Source organism: Lepidochelys olivacea (assembly GCF_965140295.1).
Source record: "Lepidochelys olivacea isolate rLepOli2 genome assembly, chromosome: 3".
Taxonomy (NCBI): Eukaryota; Metazoa; Chordata; order Testudines; family Cheloniidae; genus Lepidochelys; species Lepidochelys olivacea.
The window spans coordinates 147,659,817-147,675,847 of NC_140413.1; the positions used below are offsets into that span (position 1 = coordinate 147,659,817).

General features: G+C 42.3%; 1 protein-coding gene across 2 annotated transcripts in view; it reads left to right on the plus strand.

The window, feature by feature from the left end:
- Window positions 1-16,031, plus strand: part of TTC27 (tetratricopeptide repeat domain 27) — a 184,823-nt gene that overhangs the window by 10,919 nt on the left and 157,873 nt on the right. For both annotated transcript variants that reach the window (XM_084622456.1, XM_084622457.1), the window contains exons 3-4: window positions 1,840-1,969; window positions 13,607-13,747. In XM_084622456.1, coding sequence (XP_084478582.1) covers window positions 1,840-1,969; window positions 13,607-13,747 — 271 coding nt within the window. The remainder of the gene's footprint in view (window positions 1-1,839; window positions 1,970-13,606; window positions 13,748-16,031) is intronic.

Below are 16,031 nucleotides of genomic sequence, written 5' to 3' on the forward strand. Positions count from 1 at the left end.
TCAAGATCTCTCAGGAGGATTCAAGGGACATCTCTGTGTACATAAACAAATTGCTCTGCATGGATCCTCACACCGAACTCTATAGGGGAATGAAAAGCAGATTGCAACTCTGCCTCTCTTGGTTGTACCACTTCCTCTTCTAGCACAAGTAAATGAATGAAAAGTCGAAAGATGTTCCCTGCTATTTTGGGAGTGCCACTCCTGTAATTGAAAATTTATCTACACACTTACCCTGCATTGGGCTTGCCTGTGTTGGAGTAGCTGACCTGAAATGGAGTCAAAAACAGGTCCTGGCTTGCTGCACAACTGGATCACTTGGTCATCTGTTCCCCCATACTCCTCCTCCTTGTTCCTCTTCCACGGCCGCCTCCTTGCTGTTCACAGCAGGGGCCTGTGACTTGGGCTTTTTGGAGGTATCCATGGTGTGTGTGTGTGTGGGGGGGGTGTCTCTGCTGAGTATGGCACGCAGCCAATTGTAAAAGCAGCAAGCTTGCAGCTCAACACCAGATTGACTGTTAGCCTGCCTGGCATTCTTGTATGCCTGCTGCGGCTCCTTGGCTTTCACAGGGCACTGCAGCTGGTCTCTGTTGTACCTCTTCTCCTGCATCCCCCAAGGAATCTGTTCATAGATGTTGACATTTCTAAGGCTGATTCAGAGCTGTGCCTGCGCAGCCATTTCTCCCTGCAGGCCCAGGAGATGCAAAAATCTGTCTCCTTCAGGCAGGAGCACATTAGGAGCATGTGCTGGCATGGTCAGCTGGCCAGCTGCACTCAACAATGGAGAGCTACTAAACGCACTTGTCAAGCGGGGCAATCTGGAACAGGCATTTCAAAAATTTGTGCGATTGTAAAGGTCAGGAGGAGTGACTGGTCTACATGACCCCTTGGCAGTGGAGTACAGAATGGTGACCAGAGTGGTCAGCGTGGGACATTGTGGGAAAGCTTCTGGAGAATAGTTGGGGTTGACTTAAATAACAGTGTCTGCACTCATGCTGCTTTGACCTAAGTACATTGGCCATGGCTCTGTGCCACTGAGGGAGGTGGTGTTACTGTGTTGGCATAACGGGGCACTTACATCAATGGGAAAAAGAAAAGGAGTACTAGTGGCACCTTAGAGACTGACCAATTTATCTGAGCATAAGCTTTCGTGAGCTACAGCTCACTTCACTGGATGCATCCGATGCATGCATCCAATGAAGTGAGCTGTAGCTCACGAAAGCTTATGCTCAAATAAATTGGTCAGTCTCTAAGGTGCCACTAGTACTCCTTTTCTTTTTGCGAAAACAGACTAACACGGCTACTACTCTGAAACCTATCAATGGGAAATGCATTTAAGTGTAGACACATGCACAACTAGTTAAACATAACTTTGTCGTGTAGACCAGACCATAAGAATGGCCATACTGGATCACACGCAAGGTCCATGTAGTCTAGTCTTCTGGCAAGTATCAAATCCTACAGAGGAAGGTGTAAGACTCCTGTAGTATGCAGATGTGAATTAATCTGCTCCCCACGGTAGGCCTTACCCTGATCTCTAATAGAGATTGGCTTAAGCAATGAAGCATGAGACTTAATATTGCTTCTAAAATACTCTTTATTAATTACGATGATTCTGAATGTTCTTGATGACCATATAAATATCCATACTCTCGTTATTTCCCCCCCACAGCTCTACAGCCTTGGATACTGAATTTCTTTTTTTTTTTTTTTTGTTCTTTCAGTAAGAAATAGCAAATTTTAAGGCTGTAAGGGTTTTTTAATTGGTATGAGACTAAATCTGTTCTAATGTTTTTTGATGAAAAAATCATCAGTTAATTGCTTTGATTATCTGTCTTGCAGACAAAGGTTGATATTTCTGCTGGGTGTAGGCAGTTTGCAGCTCTTTGTTCAGAGCAATTGGACCGGACCTCCTGTTCACTTACAGCCTCAGGACTTTTTGCCATCTTCATTGCTACACCAGTTCTGTGAGGTATGCTTACATTTTAAAAAGCTGCATTTTGGTTAATTACTGTCACTTCTATTCGCTGATAGCACATGTCTCCTGAAACAAGCATATACAGGTGTCCTAAACAAATGCGGGAAATATGGATTAATAGACATTTACTATCTGTAAGTGGACTTCTGAAACTGAAGCGATTCCCCAAATTCTTTTGCTCCAGCTGGGGTAAATGTAAGAGTATCATGGGGTTTTCTCATTTCTCTGCATGAACCTCTTCCAGGTACAGTCTCGAGAGTATTTCAGAGTGGACACTTTTTGGTGTCTAGCAAACATAAGGTACAGAAATGTTGCATTCAAAGAACCTGTGACAACTTGTGTCTTGCAAACTCCTGAGAAGCAAACTTCAGTGACTCTGAGATTATGGCTTTTTGCAAAGATCTGATATATATCCAAAGCATTCCTATTTTCTGTATTAAAACATTCTTCTTAGCCTTGTTAACTCCCTGATAATCCCAGCCATTCTCCACAAGCACATATTTTAATAGGCTTCCATGGCCATGTATTAGACTAAAGCACTAGATTCAAAAGTGCTGTCATAAACTTTGGGAAGGCGGTAATGTCATATTTGTAAAGCCTTTTGAGCACCTTCAAAGCTGCCATCTGGTGTTTTCACATAGAATAGCAAGAAGAAAAGGAGTACTTGTGGCACCTTAGAGACTAACAAATTTATTTGAGCATAAGCTTTCGTGAGCTACAGCTCACTTCATCGGATGCATTCAGTGGAAAATATAGTGGGGAGATTTATATACATAGAGAACCTGAAACCATGGGTGTTACCATACACACTGTAATGAGAATGATCAGGTAAGGTGAGCTATTACCAGCAGGAGAGAAAAAAACCCTTTTGTAGTGATAATGAAGGTGGGCCATTTCCAGCAATTGACAAGAACGTCTGAGGAACAGTGGGGGGGTTGGGGGGGGATAAACATGGGGAAATAGTTTTACTTTGTGTAATGACACATCAACTCTATCTTTATTCAAGCCTAATGTAATGGTGTCCAGTTTGCAAATTAATTCCAATTCAGCAGTCTCTTGTTGGAGTCTGTTTTTTTGTTGAAGAATTGCAACTTTTAGGTCTGTAATTGAGTGACCAGAGAGATTGAAGTGTTCTCCGACTAGTTTTTTATAAAATCTCCGCACTGTATTTTGCACTGCGTGCATCCGATGAAGTGAGCTGTAGCTCTCGAAAGGTTATGCTCAGATAAATTTGTTAGTCTCTAAGGTGCCACAAGTACTCCTTTTCTTTTTGCGGGTACAGACTAACATGGCTGCTACTCTGAAACCATAGAATAGCAAGGATTCTGGAATCACAGGGATTTCCCCCCCAGCCCTTTCCAATTTGTCATATTCTATTCCAAACATCTCAACCTGGTCAGACTACAGAACGAAATGGTACCTTAAAAAAAAAAATTCAGTATCAACAGAACAGTTAGAGGCACTGTCTAGGGCAGCGGTGACCAAACTTACTGACTCTTCGAGCCACATACTATAATCTTCAGAAGTTCTCAGAGCTCCAGCACCACTCCTGCTGAAGCCCCAAGCGTTGGCAGGCACCTCTTGTGGGGCTGACACCCCAAGTTCCCCCTGCCCTAGTCTGGTAGGTGGTGGATGGAGGGCTCCATGAGCCGTACTTTTAGTGCAAAAGAGCCACATGCAGCTCGCGAGCCGCGTTTGGCCACCCTGGTTTAAGGGATCTCTCTAATTTATTTGGGATGTGGCAGAGGCTTTAATTGCAATATTGTATATTCATAATTGCTGTGAGAGTATTTAACCTACAATGTTTTGATCCAATTAAAATGGTTAACAAAGAAGCTATTTCTCAAGGACTGTCAACAAGATTGTCGTATAGAAGGGAAGCTTCAGGCTTGATGATCCCAAAACATGCTGAGCATCTATAGCTGAGGTGGATTTCAATACGAGTTGTGGATGCTCAGCACCTTTTCAGGATCAAACCCTTAATAAATAGGGTTATCATTAAGCATTTTCATATTACTGAGACACATGATACTCCTACAAGATAGCAAAGGAATTTTCAAAGTTAGAACTGGTGGATAATTCTATTTACTTTGGAATCTTTTTCTTCATATACAACAAAGTAATAACTTTTTGAAGTATTATGTTTTAGAAGTATGTAGTTAGACTGACGTGTAATTGCCGCTTTCTCACCAAGACTTCACTATATCTCCTGTACTAATAGAAGTTAGAGCGGATGCAAATATCTACTTACAAGAATACAATAGCTGATGCCTTTAGTTAAATCTTGGACAAGTAAAAGTATACATCATCATCATCAGTTTTTTGCTGCTCTTGCAGCTGCTGATGTAACCATTCCTTAAAACAGATCAGGGAGCTTCTTTGCACCACTTTGATATCAATTCTTGCACAGAGAAAACAGAACTTTGTACAAGAATAGTTGTATCATAGCTAGTTTAATTGTAGATACTATTCTTAGTGTGTGATGAACGCTTACCCTAGTGAGTCATTGTGTGTGTCTGTCCCTAGTGAATAGGAATGGGCAAGTGCTGGCTGCTCATCTTTTTAGCTCTTGCTCCTGGCAGGATCACAGCAAAAAGGAGCAGTGCAGCAAGCACTGATGAGTGTTTTTGTATCTGTGGTTCAGCATAATTTCTTTAGTATTAACTCTGTCCTAGAATATTGGAATCAAAGCAACAGAGAAACCTAACTTCTTCACCCTCTCAGTGGCCTTCAGGGGAGGGACTAGAGGATCCACATCTTAGTGCTCCCCATGGTCTTGACTGGAGGTGGGGCAAAGTGTTTGCTTTTGCTTAAATTTGCTCCTTTCCCTCCTTCAACAACGTGACTAGAGTGGAGTGAGAATGAATGAAGGTGGGGGTAGAGCGCTGGGCAGACTAAAGAGGGAGAAGCTGACTACTGACAGCCTCCTAACTAGTCAAAAACAATGTTAAAAATTGCCTCTTCTCCCCTTCCCCCAAAAATGGTCTGGGGACCATATGCTGTCAGGCAACTCAGCACACAGTCGACCCAAAAGCCAGGAAGGGAATCCGTGCTGGACTTCTAGCTTAGCCTGTACGGAGCTGGAGAGCTCCCACCAACCACTGCCATCTTGAACTGTCTTCTAGACAGTAGGTGATCTAACTTTTTCTCCCCAAGGCCTAATTCCTTTCAGTAACCGAGAGGGTTAGCAGAGTTTTTACCGTAATAGCACAATATTATATCTGCTTGTGCTTTTGCCGCAGCTGTGCATTTTGTAAGCTTATGTTTAGCAACTTGTTGAGACACTAAGGAACTAAAACTGGACATCATGGTTAGTGTGTACACTCAGGCAGCCACAACCATACAAGAATAACATTAAGAGTAAAACATATGGCTTGAAAGTACTGATAAATGTACTAAGCCAGTGTTTTTTTCACACCATGGGTCACAACCCAGTACTGGGTCATGGCATGTAAGGCAGTGGGTTGCCTTGCTCTGGCCAGCACCGCCGACTAAGACGTTAAAAGTCCCATCAGTGGTGCTGCCCAGCTAAGGCAGTCTAGTGCGTACCTTTTCCGGCTGCGCTGCGCCCCGGAAACAGCCAGCACCGGGTCCTGCTTCTAGGCAGTGGGGCCACAGGACTCCGCGCACAGCCCCTGCCACAAGCACCAGCTCTGCACTCCCATTGGCCAGGAGGCGGGCGGTGCCTGCGGGTGAGAGTCGCGTGAAGCCACTTGCGCACCTCTGCTTAGGAGCTGGACTTGTTGCTGGCCACTTCCAGGGCACAGCACGGTCCGTGGTGCCAGGACAGGTGGGAAGCCTGCCTCTGCACCCCAGCTGCGCCGCTGACTGGGAGTCACCGGAGGTAAGTCTGCACCTCAACCCCGTGCCCCAAACCCAGAGCCCTGACCCCCTCCTGCACCCTGACCCCCTGCCCCAGCCCAGAGCCTCTCCCACACCCCAAATTCCTCATCCCCAGCTCTGTTGGGTCGCGGGCATGAACAATTTTCTTCAACTGGATTCCCAGGAAAAAGTTTGAAAATCGCTGTACTAAGCTACTTATTTGAGAAAATAATGAAACAACAAATAGAAAGACTTCACTGAATTTAAAACATGGAATATCTGCATTGAGAACCTCCTGGAATAAAATTGAATTAACCTTATCTTCTGAAGGAATGATCTCTGCTTCTGACAAATCCTCTCTGTTACCCATGGTTTTAATTAGACTTAATTGAAACTCTGATATTAGTGGATTGAGTGATTTATCAAATTGGACTCTTCACCACCACAAGGTCCATTTCTATTTAAGTATTATCTGCTAATTTTACATCCATACCTGACTTACTTTGGATATAGAATTTTATTATGAAAAAGATTTAAAGCAATATAAGTGACTGTGATTAAAAACTACAGTATCAAGGAAATGATTTAATGAGCATAATGAAAATATTATAATAGAAAAATATGCATCCAATGTTTTGTGTAATTTAAAAATATAATTCTTTAATTCATGTTCTGCTGGGAAGCTAATTACTTTTGAATGGTGAGGTTAGCCTGTCATAGTGTAGTCTGCAGGTATATATTTCTAAGTATATTTAAATTCAGGCATGGTATTTTTCATATTAAAAGCAGACCTATTATTTTGGAGTATGTTAAAGGTGACCTGACCAAAAAAAACAAATTGAGTGTGTTTGGGTGTTTTCAGTTTGCTCGTCTCCAATATATAAAGAGCCTGAAATTTCCTTATTGTATTTAACATTAGAAGTTCAGATCTTGTTTGGGGTTCAAGAGTCCACAATGAAATTAGGAGGATTATGATATTGGCAGCTGAGCACGTGAAACCTCATTGAGAGAGGAAAGGATGTTCAAAGGATTTAAAACTATTTAATTTATTTTGACATTTCTGCCATTTGTAAGATAGACTTTTTTAGGCTGCCTTTATATATCAAAAAGAAGCAAAGAAGGCACAAACTCCTCTTTTTTTAAACTTTGTAGCTTCAGTAAACTTGATTTAATATCTTAATATAAATTCTAAGCATTAGTATATATGGACATTATTGTGTAAGATGGATTTTAACAACTGATTTAGCATCCAGCAGCAACTAATATTGATTTGCCTTTGTCCACTTCATAGAGTACTTTTTTAACTTCCTTGGAAGGATTATAAAGTCCAGCATTTGTATTATAGATCAGCTAATACAGAGGTCTCCAAAATGTGGGGCACACCCCCTAAGGGGGCATTGCTCAATTCTGGGCCAGCCCCATGGGGGATGGGGAGGCAGCGCCAGCCAGCCCCGCTCCCAGCCTTGGCCCCCTTACCCCTGTTCATGTCTCCCACTCCCGGAACCTAGACAGTTTAAATACAAAACATAAACTTTAGATTTCTATTCTTTCCTTAATATCTAACCCATCTACATATTAGTACTTGTCTTGATATAGATTATATCAAGAAATATGGGGGGAAAACAAAAGAAATACTCTATCAATTAACAAAATAAAAGTCCAGTTGAGACGTTTTGTTTCTCTCTCTGAATCCATTGTTTCTCCACCCTGCATATGCGAACTAAAAGAGATCAATAAAGAATGCTGCTGATTTTCTCTGTTAAGAAACCCTAGCCCATGCTTCCATCACCTGTCACTATAACTACTGCAATGCCTTCTCCTACACCACTTCAAGTCCCAACTTTCCATATTTAAATGAGCTGCTGTCTATTTCAAGAATAAAGAGACACAATTATGTTATGTTATCTTAAATACCATAGTAGGCCTTCCTTTTCCCCACCTCTACATCTCCTTCATTTCAAGAACATGTTCAAAACTACCCTTCTTGTTTTCAAAGTTCTTTATGAGCTTAGTCTTAACTTCATGCCGTTTGGTTGGTTGGTTCTGCCTACTCTCTTCCTTCGTACAGCTTCACTTCCGGGGTTGATAGCAGACACGCACTCCTACTCGTAGGCAGCAGCAACCTCTGAAGGCATTTCTAATTATAATTGTGCTCTGAGTGCATTGATAACTGGGTCTGACCATAATTATTTCTGTCCCTGGATAAATCAGGTGAAAGAACAAATTGCGAATACTGTTTTTTAGATTAGCTACATGTAGGGTCCTTATAGACACCTTGCACGAGCAATGTGTTCGTAAGTGTGTATACATTTATTCTTCCCCTCTGAATTAATCCTATCCCCACTTAAGCTATAGGTAAATTCAACAATACTCATGTGGGATCTTTAACAGAATTGAATTATGCTTTGATGCTTATGAGTATAGATATTGAGATAGTGTAATAACTTCCAAATGGAGGAACAGCTGACAGTTTAGTAGTAGGTATGTGTTCTATTTCCCTGAAGTGATCTCAGAATGCACAGTACCCATTAAGGAACTTGACTGCTTAAATAGTCTACCTGACATTGCCTCAGGTTTTGTATGCGGAATGGTGAAAGCTGACAAATAATGGCTCTGAATTAAAAAAAAGTACATCTCAATTTTTGGACTGAACTTGCTGGGATCAGGTTATGGGAGAATTATTTAATATGTAAGGATGCTACAGTTACTTTAAGGAAAGTTAATATTGTCTTGGTAAATAGGATAAATTTGTTTTTTAAAATAATTGTATTCTGATAATACCCCAGGTTATAAGCAAGATCACAACCCCCCCCCTTTTTTAAATAAAAAACAAAGTGGCCTCTGTGGTAAAAAGTTTACAATCTGTGGCCCTGATCCTGTGAAGACTTAACCTGGCGTGTAGAAAAGCTCTATATCTGTGTAATTTGTTACTCGCTGGTGTGAATAAGCCGCCCCCCGAGTGATGTAAGTTACACCGACCGAAGCACCAGTGTGGACAATGCTGTGTCGGCGGGAGAGCTTCTCCCACTGACCTAACTACCGCCTTTCGCAGAGTTAGTTTTATTATGCTGACAGGAGAGCTCTTGCCCATCGGCATGGAGCATCTTCACCAGATGTGCTGCAGCGGCACAGCTACATTGGTGCAGCTGCACCACTGTAGCACTTCCAGTGTAGACTAGCCCTTAGTCCACATTAGCAGTTAGTTCATTTAGTTAAAATTAGCTCATAGATGAAAGGCTAGCAGGAATTATTTACTTTAAGCACCCTGGGGCTTAGATGAACACTTAGTTTGCAGCAAGCTGAGGTGTAAATCTACCCTGGCCTAGCCTGGTGCTAGCCTGCTTTGAAATGGAAGTATATTAAAGAGCACTGGAGAACTTTTAGTGTGTGGCAATAAGGTCTATACGGCCACTTGGATTTACACTTCCACTTGCCACGAAACAAGTATTCTTGTAGACAAGCCCTAGGATGTTTAAAACAAACAACAATTCCTGCTGACCTTTCACCTGTCAGTTAATTTTTTAGACCACTTTTAAATTAACGAGAAACTCTTTTAGCTAATGGGACTTTCGTAAAAGCTTTGAGAATCCCTATTCTCTCACATTCAAATTGGCACTTCATTTCTTGAATCCATCAGGTTTGTGTTAGTCTAAGTTATCCAGAAAGTGCAGGGAGTTAGAAGTATGGACAAGCCAACTGAGCTGCCTGGAGAATTTCATGGAACCCAGTGTCCTGAAAGATGAACCCCTGAAACTGTTACAACAACTGTTCAGGCAGAGGTGGGGAAGCAGGTGTTGAGCCAGGCTGCCTTGAGAGCATTGCAGGAGGCAAGACATGTTGGTCTGCTGAAGCTGGCTACAAGCTCCCTTCTTGCTATGCATATACAGGAGAAAGGAGTTTCTTAGAGGGCTGTCTGCAGAATATTGTTGCAGACAAGGCTTGGGTAGCTAGAGAGTGAAGCCAGGCCTCCTACAAAACATGACAAAATATTAATTCCGTATGTGAAGTGGTCGAGGCAGCCCAGCAAACCAGCATACAATTTTAGCTTACCCTCTGTTCCCTGGCTGTAACCCAGACTCCAGTTCTGACTCCCTGACCCTGGTTGTTTGGCTCTAGAGGAGCACAGTGCAAGGAGCATGTGCTATAATACAATTAACTTTTTTTTTTTTTTTTTTTTTTTTTTTTTCAGGAACTACAATAGGCATGGGGAGTAGTGTCCAGCCTGCAGTTGATCTTAGTTACGGAAAGACTGATTTAAGGCTTGTAGAAATGAATGCGTAATCAGCTGTGCTTCAGAGATCTTTTTTTAAATAATATTTAGAATGCCTTCTGAAGTATACTTTGTTGTTCCACTTCTGAGTTCATAAATTATTGAATAGAGCGATCAGTAGGAAGTGAGTACAGGTTTTGTGCTTAGCAGAGTGTTCTTTGAGCAGTCACTAAAAGTAATCTCTCCAGTATGTATTTCAGTTTCTGTATTCTAGGAAAACTGCTTGTCATCAGTACAGTCCCTTTAGGTTTTGATTGCGGGTCTATTGGAAAGTAAAAATCCTCAAGGCTATAGTCTAGATTTATTAGACCTAAAAGACATCATGCAAGAACAGCATGTGTCTTTCTCCGTCTCACCCTTTTTTTCCCCCACCAACACACTCTTGTGCTTTCCCTCTGCATATTGTTTTCTGCCCCAATTTTTTTTTAAGTAGTAAAAAAATAAAATAAAACTATTTTGCATTGAGTTCTGTAACCAAAATCATAGTGTACTTATAATATTTGGGAGGGATTTAACACTCTCTCTTGCCCCCCCGCCCCCCAAAGTCACTCAGTCAAGAGTTTTTTCTGTGTGTGAGATGATGGGGTGTGTGTGTGTGCTTGCTTGCTTCATTTCCAAAGACTGGGGAAGGGAACTAGTGAGGATCTGACATGAGATAGGAATTACCAGATGGCATCAGCCCACTGTTTGTTTCATCTAGTCCAGTATCTTGCATTTAACAGTGGCCAGTTCCAGATGCTTTACAGGAAGTGCAAGAAACACTGCAGAAGACCATTTGTACAATAATCTGCTATGGGGTCTTGCTAGCCTCCATCAGTTAGTTGCAGCCGTATGCCCTGTGGCCTGCAAGTTTAATATTCCTTAGTCCTATCTACTGTAGATTGTTATCCATAGTTAGGGCACTGCCAAATTCACAGCCATGAAGAACATACCACAGACCATGAAATTTGGTCTCCCCGCCTTGAAATCTGGTCTTTTGTGTGCTTTTACCCTATACTATACAGATTTCATGGCGGAGACCAGTGTTTTGGGCATTCTGAACTAAAAGGGAGTTGCAGGGGGATCACAAGGTTACTTTAGGAGGGGTCGAGTATCCTTACTTCTGTGCTGCCTTCAGAACTGGGTGGCCGGAATGTGACAGATGTTAGCCAGGTGCCCAGCTCTGAAGGCAGCATGCCCCCCCTGCCCTGTCCTCCAGCAGCAGCGGAGAAGTTGGGGTGGCAGTACCATACCATGCCACTCTTCTGTGTTGCTACCTTTGGATCTGGGCAGCCAGAGAGTGGTAGCTGCTGACTGAGGGCCCAGCTCTGCAGGCAGCAGCGCAGAAGTAAGAGTGGCAATACCGTACCACGCCATCCTTACTTCTGCGCTGCTGCTGGCAGTGGCTCTGCCTTCAGAGCTAGGCTCCTGGCTAGCAGCCACCGCTCTCCAGCTGCCCAGCTCTGAAGGCAGCACTGACCCCAGCAGCACCACAGAAGTAAGAGTACCAGTACCGCAACTTCCCCTACAATAGCTTCCGCCCTTTTGTCGTCCCCCCCCCCCCCCCAAACTCCTTTTTGGGACAGGACCCCTATAGTTACAACACTGTGAAATTGACCAAAATGGACTGTGAATTTGGTAAGGTCCTATCCATAGTGTTGTTGACTCTTGCAGTTCTTATACCGGCTTTTGTGATATTTGGTGTGTGTTCTGAAACCCACTCCTGCTGGAAATATGCTATTTAAGTGAGAAAAAAACCTAAGCCAGTTTAAAATCAGCACTGAATTTGTTGATGTATGCATAAATTACTTTCCAAATGAATCCCTGATGCTACTCTTTAGCACAGTGGTCCCCAAACTTTTAAGGGTTGCACTCCCCCCTTATCCTTGTCCCTCAACTGGGGCCAGGAACAGGGCCAAGGCTTCATGGGGAGGGGAGCGTGGACAGAGGTAAGGGGTCAGAGAATGGCGCCACAGCTGGGGGCGGGAGCAGCGCTGGCAGCCAGAGCCCCGAACCCGGCGCTGGCAGACAGGGATTGGAGCGGAGCTGGGTGGCACTCCCTCCCTACCCCTCATGGGGGGTTGGCCCGGGGCCTCAGCTGCGCCCCCTGAATGATCCTCTGTGCCCCCCTACAGGAGCATGCCCCAAAGTTTGGGGACCTCTGTTTTAGCATATTACTTTTTTCATAAAATCAGATCAGTTACAGATGTTGGTAAAATTCTTCCTTTGAGTGGGCCTGGGGTTGGGTTTTTGGTACAGCTTTTAAACAATTTATTTCCTTTACTGTTTTACTCACAAGTGCTTCTTCAGACCATCAGACTTCATTTTCATGAATGGAATTGAAACCACTATGCTGATGTCAAGTAAAAATTCCTCTCGGTATCAAACAGTTTGATATCCTACAGCATTGGCTGCAGGATACAAGGCTGAAAGGTCTAAATATATATAAATGAATTACAGTACTACCCAGAAAAATCAGGTAGGGAAAAAAAGCCAGCTTTACTTTGGCAAAGATTTGCCTCCACTAAAAAGTGAACTACAGGAGCAACTTCACTTAGCAAGTTTTTTCTTGACCTGTAAATTGGCAGTCAAGGTGCTGAATATTGTTTAGATGCAGGTAACCTTACTTCATTTGGGAACAAATTAATATTTAAACAGCCAAATATATATACTGCTCAGCTAATATTACATCAGGGCTTGAACAATCCCCACTCACCCAAGATGACTAAGAATCTTTCTCAGGTGAGTGCCTTCAATCTCTGGAGAATCTAAGCTGTTGCTTTTGAAAAAAAGTACATAACTTTTGTTTGCTAAGTGACATGGAGTAACATGAAGACAAACGCCTTCAGCTGCCTTTGTAAAGGGAGAAGGCTGTCATTACAGTTAAAATAGTTGGAGGGATGCATGGACTCTATGGCTAAGAGCAGGGTGCACTGTGGGGGCTGGCACCCGTACCCCATTAAGCAGAGGAGACATTCTGGAGGGCAGTCCCTTTCGTGGGAGCCATGGGGCATAATTTCCCAAGCAGAGGGTTCTTCATGTACATGGGGGAACTGTGCTGACACTATCCCCATCAGAGGACTCTGTGCTGGGGGAGGGAGGAGATAGCATGCACTAACTGACTATTAGAGGAACACCCAGCATTAATTTATTTGGACAATGGAAGGATACACTAAATTGACTTTTTTGGGTGGCTATAAGGTGACTTCATTAAATTATTTGAGGCAGCTTTGGTTAATTTGTTTAGTGGGCAGCATCATTAATTGACATGCGATTTATGTGCTGGGGCTGCTGTTAACTGGAGATGCAGGTTTTACCCAGCAGGGAACTGGGGTCTTTAAGCCCAATCTAGCAGGGATACTCCACCTGCAGGAGATGAAGCAAGAAGGGGCAGGCCTTGTGGTGGGGTTGTGGCTTGAGGGTACCAGTCGGCTTGTTGAGCAGACTTTATCCTCTGGTGAGGTGTTGGGTAATCTTTTTGAAGCCCTGCAATACATTATTTGCTAGTTAAGTGCTTTAATATTGTCTGGTGCTGATATTATTATTCTTTCTTCTTTCAGCCCAAAGCATTGTGTACAGCTGTTCTGAGTATGCTGGTTCTGGATGGTGAATCAGTCTATAATCTGACTTCCCTTCCTATCTTGCTGATGTTAGCCAGAGTGATTCTTGTGCATTCAAGACATAAACTTGCTGCTATTCAGGTATGAAATATGTGGAAATAGTTATTGTGGTTGCCAACCATGGATTGGTTCTCATTTTTCTTCCACTATCTCATTCTGTCTTGTTGACTATTTTCTTTCTCTTCCATTTCTTTTTGTCTTCCTTTTTTTATCCTGTTCTGCTTTCAGAGATGTCTTACTCTAAAGGAACAGTTCTACACAACAAAGCAGTGACTACAGTAGTGAGGGAATTAAAATAAAGTGTTATCTTTTCTAAAAGATAAGTTATGTAAATTGAATTTCTAATAGCTAAGCCAGAGAAATGTCTACTAGGGCTTTTTCCCTTGTGAGGGATGAAGGCACCTCTATTTCATGAAGATAATTTCAGTGTTAGAATTTGCTGTTTTTCTTACATGTATAATTAGAATAACATGAGTGTAAATGAACAGTAGTACGTACAGTTGGGACAATCTTGTTTTTACATACTGTAACCTTTCTATTTCACAAACTTTTACATACTATAAAGTTATTTAAAAACTGTTAATCTTTGTAAGACACTGCAGCACTATTCTTTGGCCTGGATGCCTGCTGCTCCCATTCTAGACAGGATGGGTTTATCTGCCTTATTCCCATGCATGGAAGTGGAGCTAAGAGATTCCTCTCCTTTAGTTCTGGATTGTCAGCTAGATCCCCACCATGCCAACACATTAGGAGTACTAAACAACAATGTGGACCATATCCCTATCGAACCCCCTTTTCTGATTTCACATGAAAGACAGAGAGGTTTCACTGAGTTCCTCCTTAAAATAAAGTTTTCTGACTATTTTCCTCCTTTGCTTTAGCTTAGAAGCAGTCTGATTGGCAGAGGGTGATTCTGGAGCTGGGGAGGCCTTTAACAGCAGTGACTTCGCTCCAGTGCGTTGCTGTTGAGGAGGTCAAAAGGCTTCCTTAGTCCATCTTGGTGCTTGGGCAGGCAACCCCTACTTCCAGCTGCATCTTCATAGGGGGCTGAATTAAACAGTGTGGGAGATGTTCCTGGTTGTTTTGTACTTCTGGAAGCCAGGCTCTCCCTTGTTTCTCCCCTCTCACTCCAGATGAATGCTGTTCAGCTCCAGCAATCAGGTCAGTCAGAAGGGGAGAAAATGTACCTGGTGTATAAACAGGCATAGTGAGGGACCTCCTCCTGTCCAAAGGCTTGTTTACACTATTAAAAGTGATAACACCAAGTTTTAATGCTAGTTCAGGAGCAACAGCTGCTGAAAACCATTTTCTGCAAGTTTCAGAGTAACAGCCGTGTTAGTCTGTATTTGCAAAAAGAAAAGGAGTGCTTGTGGCACCTTAGAGACTAACCAATTTATTTGAGCATAAGCTTTCGTGAGCTACAGCTCACTTCATCGGATGCATACTGTGGAAAATACAGAAGATGTTTGTTTTTATACACACAAATCATGAAAAAATGGGTGTTTATCACTACAAAAGGTTTTCTCTCCCCCCCACAAACCCACTCTCCTGCTGGCAATAGCTTATGTAAAGTGATCACTCTCCTTACAATGTGTATGATAATCAAGGTGGGCCATTTCCAATCATACACATTGTAAGGAGAGTGATCACTTTACATAAGCTATTGCCAGCAGGAGAGTGGGTTTGTGGGGGGAGAGAAAACCTTTTGTAGTGATAAACACCCATTTTTTCATGATTTGTGTGTATAAAAACAAACAGCTTCTGTATTTTCCACAGTATGCATCCGATGAAGTGAGCTGTAGCTCACGAAAGCTTATGCTCAGATAAATTGGTTAGTCTCTAAGGTGCCACAAGTACTCCTTTTCATTTTCTGTAAGTTTCCTAATGTGACCCAGCCATTCTTTCTCATGTAAGTTCAAATCCAACAAAAAACTCTCAATATTTCAGTTCTGTAATATTCATGTAAATGAGCTTAGAATTGGATAAAATTCTGAGAGATCTACCTTTTTAAAACATTAATATAGCCCTGTTTTTCACAAATACTATTCCACATGAAAGACTAAATACTTGAAAAATTTTAAAATCATTCAAAAGAAAATCCTGAAACCATCCCCACAAAATTAAACTTAATAAAATTAAGTTCCATGCAGAGCTCAACTGACTTAACTGAAATTTTTCCAAAAATATTCTTTTCTACTTTGATACATTTGTGTGGCAAGCTGTAGGCTAGAGGAAATTTTTATCACTGATCTTATAAACCCCAGATATATCCTTAGCTACAGGGTTGTGAATAGAATAGTATTCATTTCCTAACACAGTCATGTTTAAATTGCCTTTGGGTTTCTAAACAAAGTGATGGTGGGGA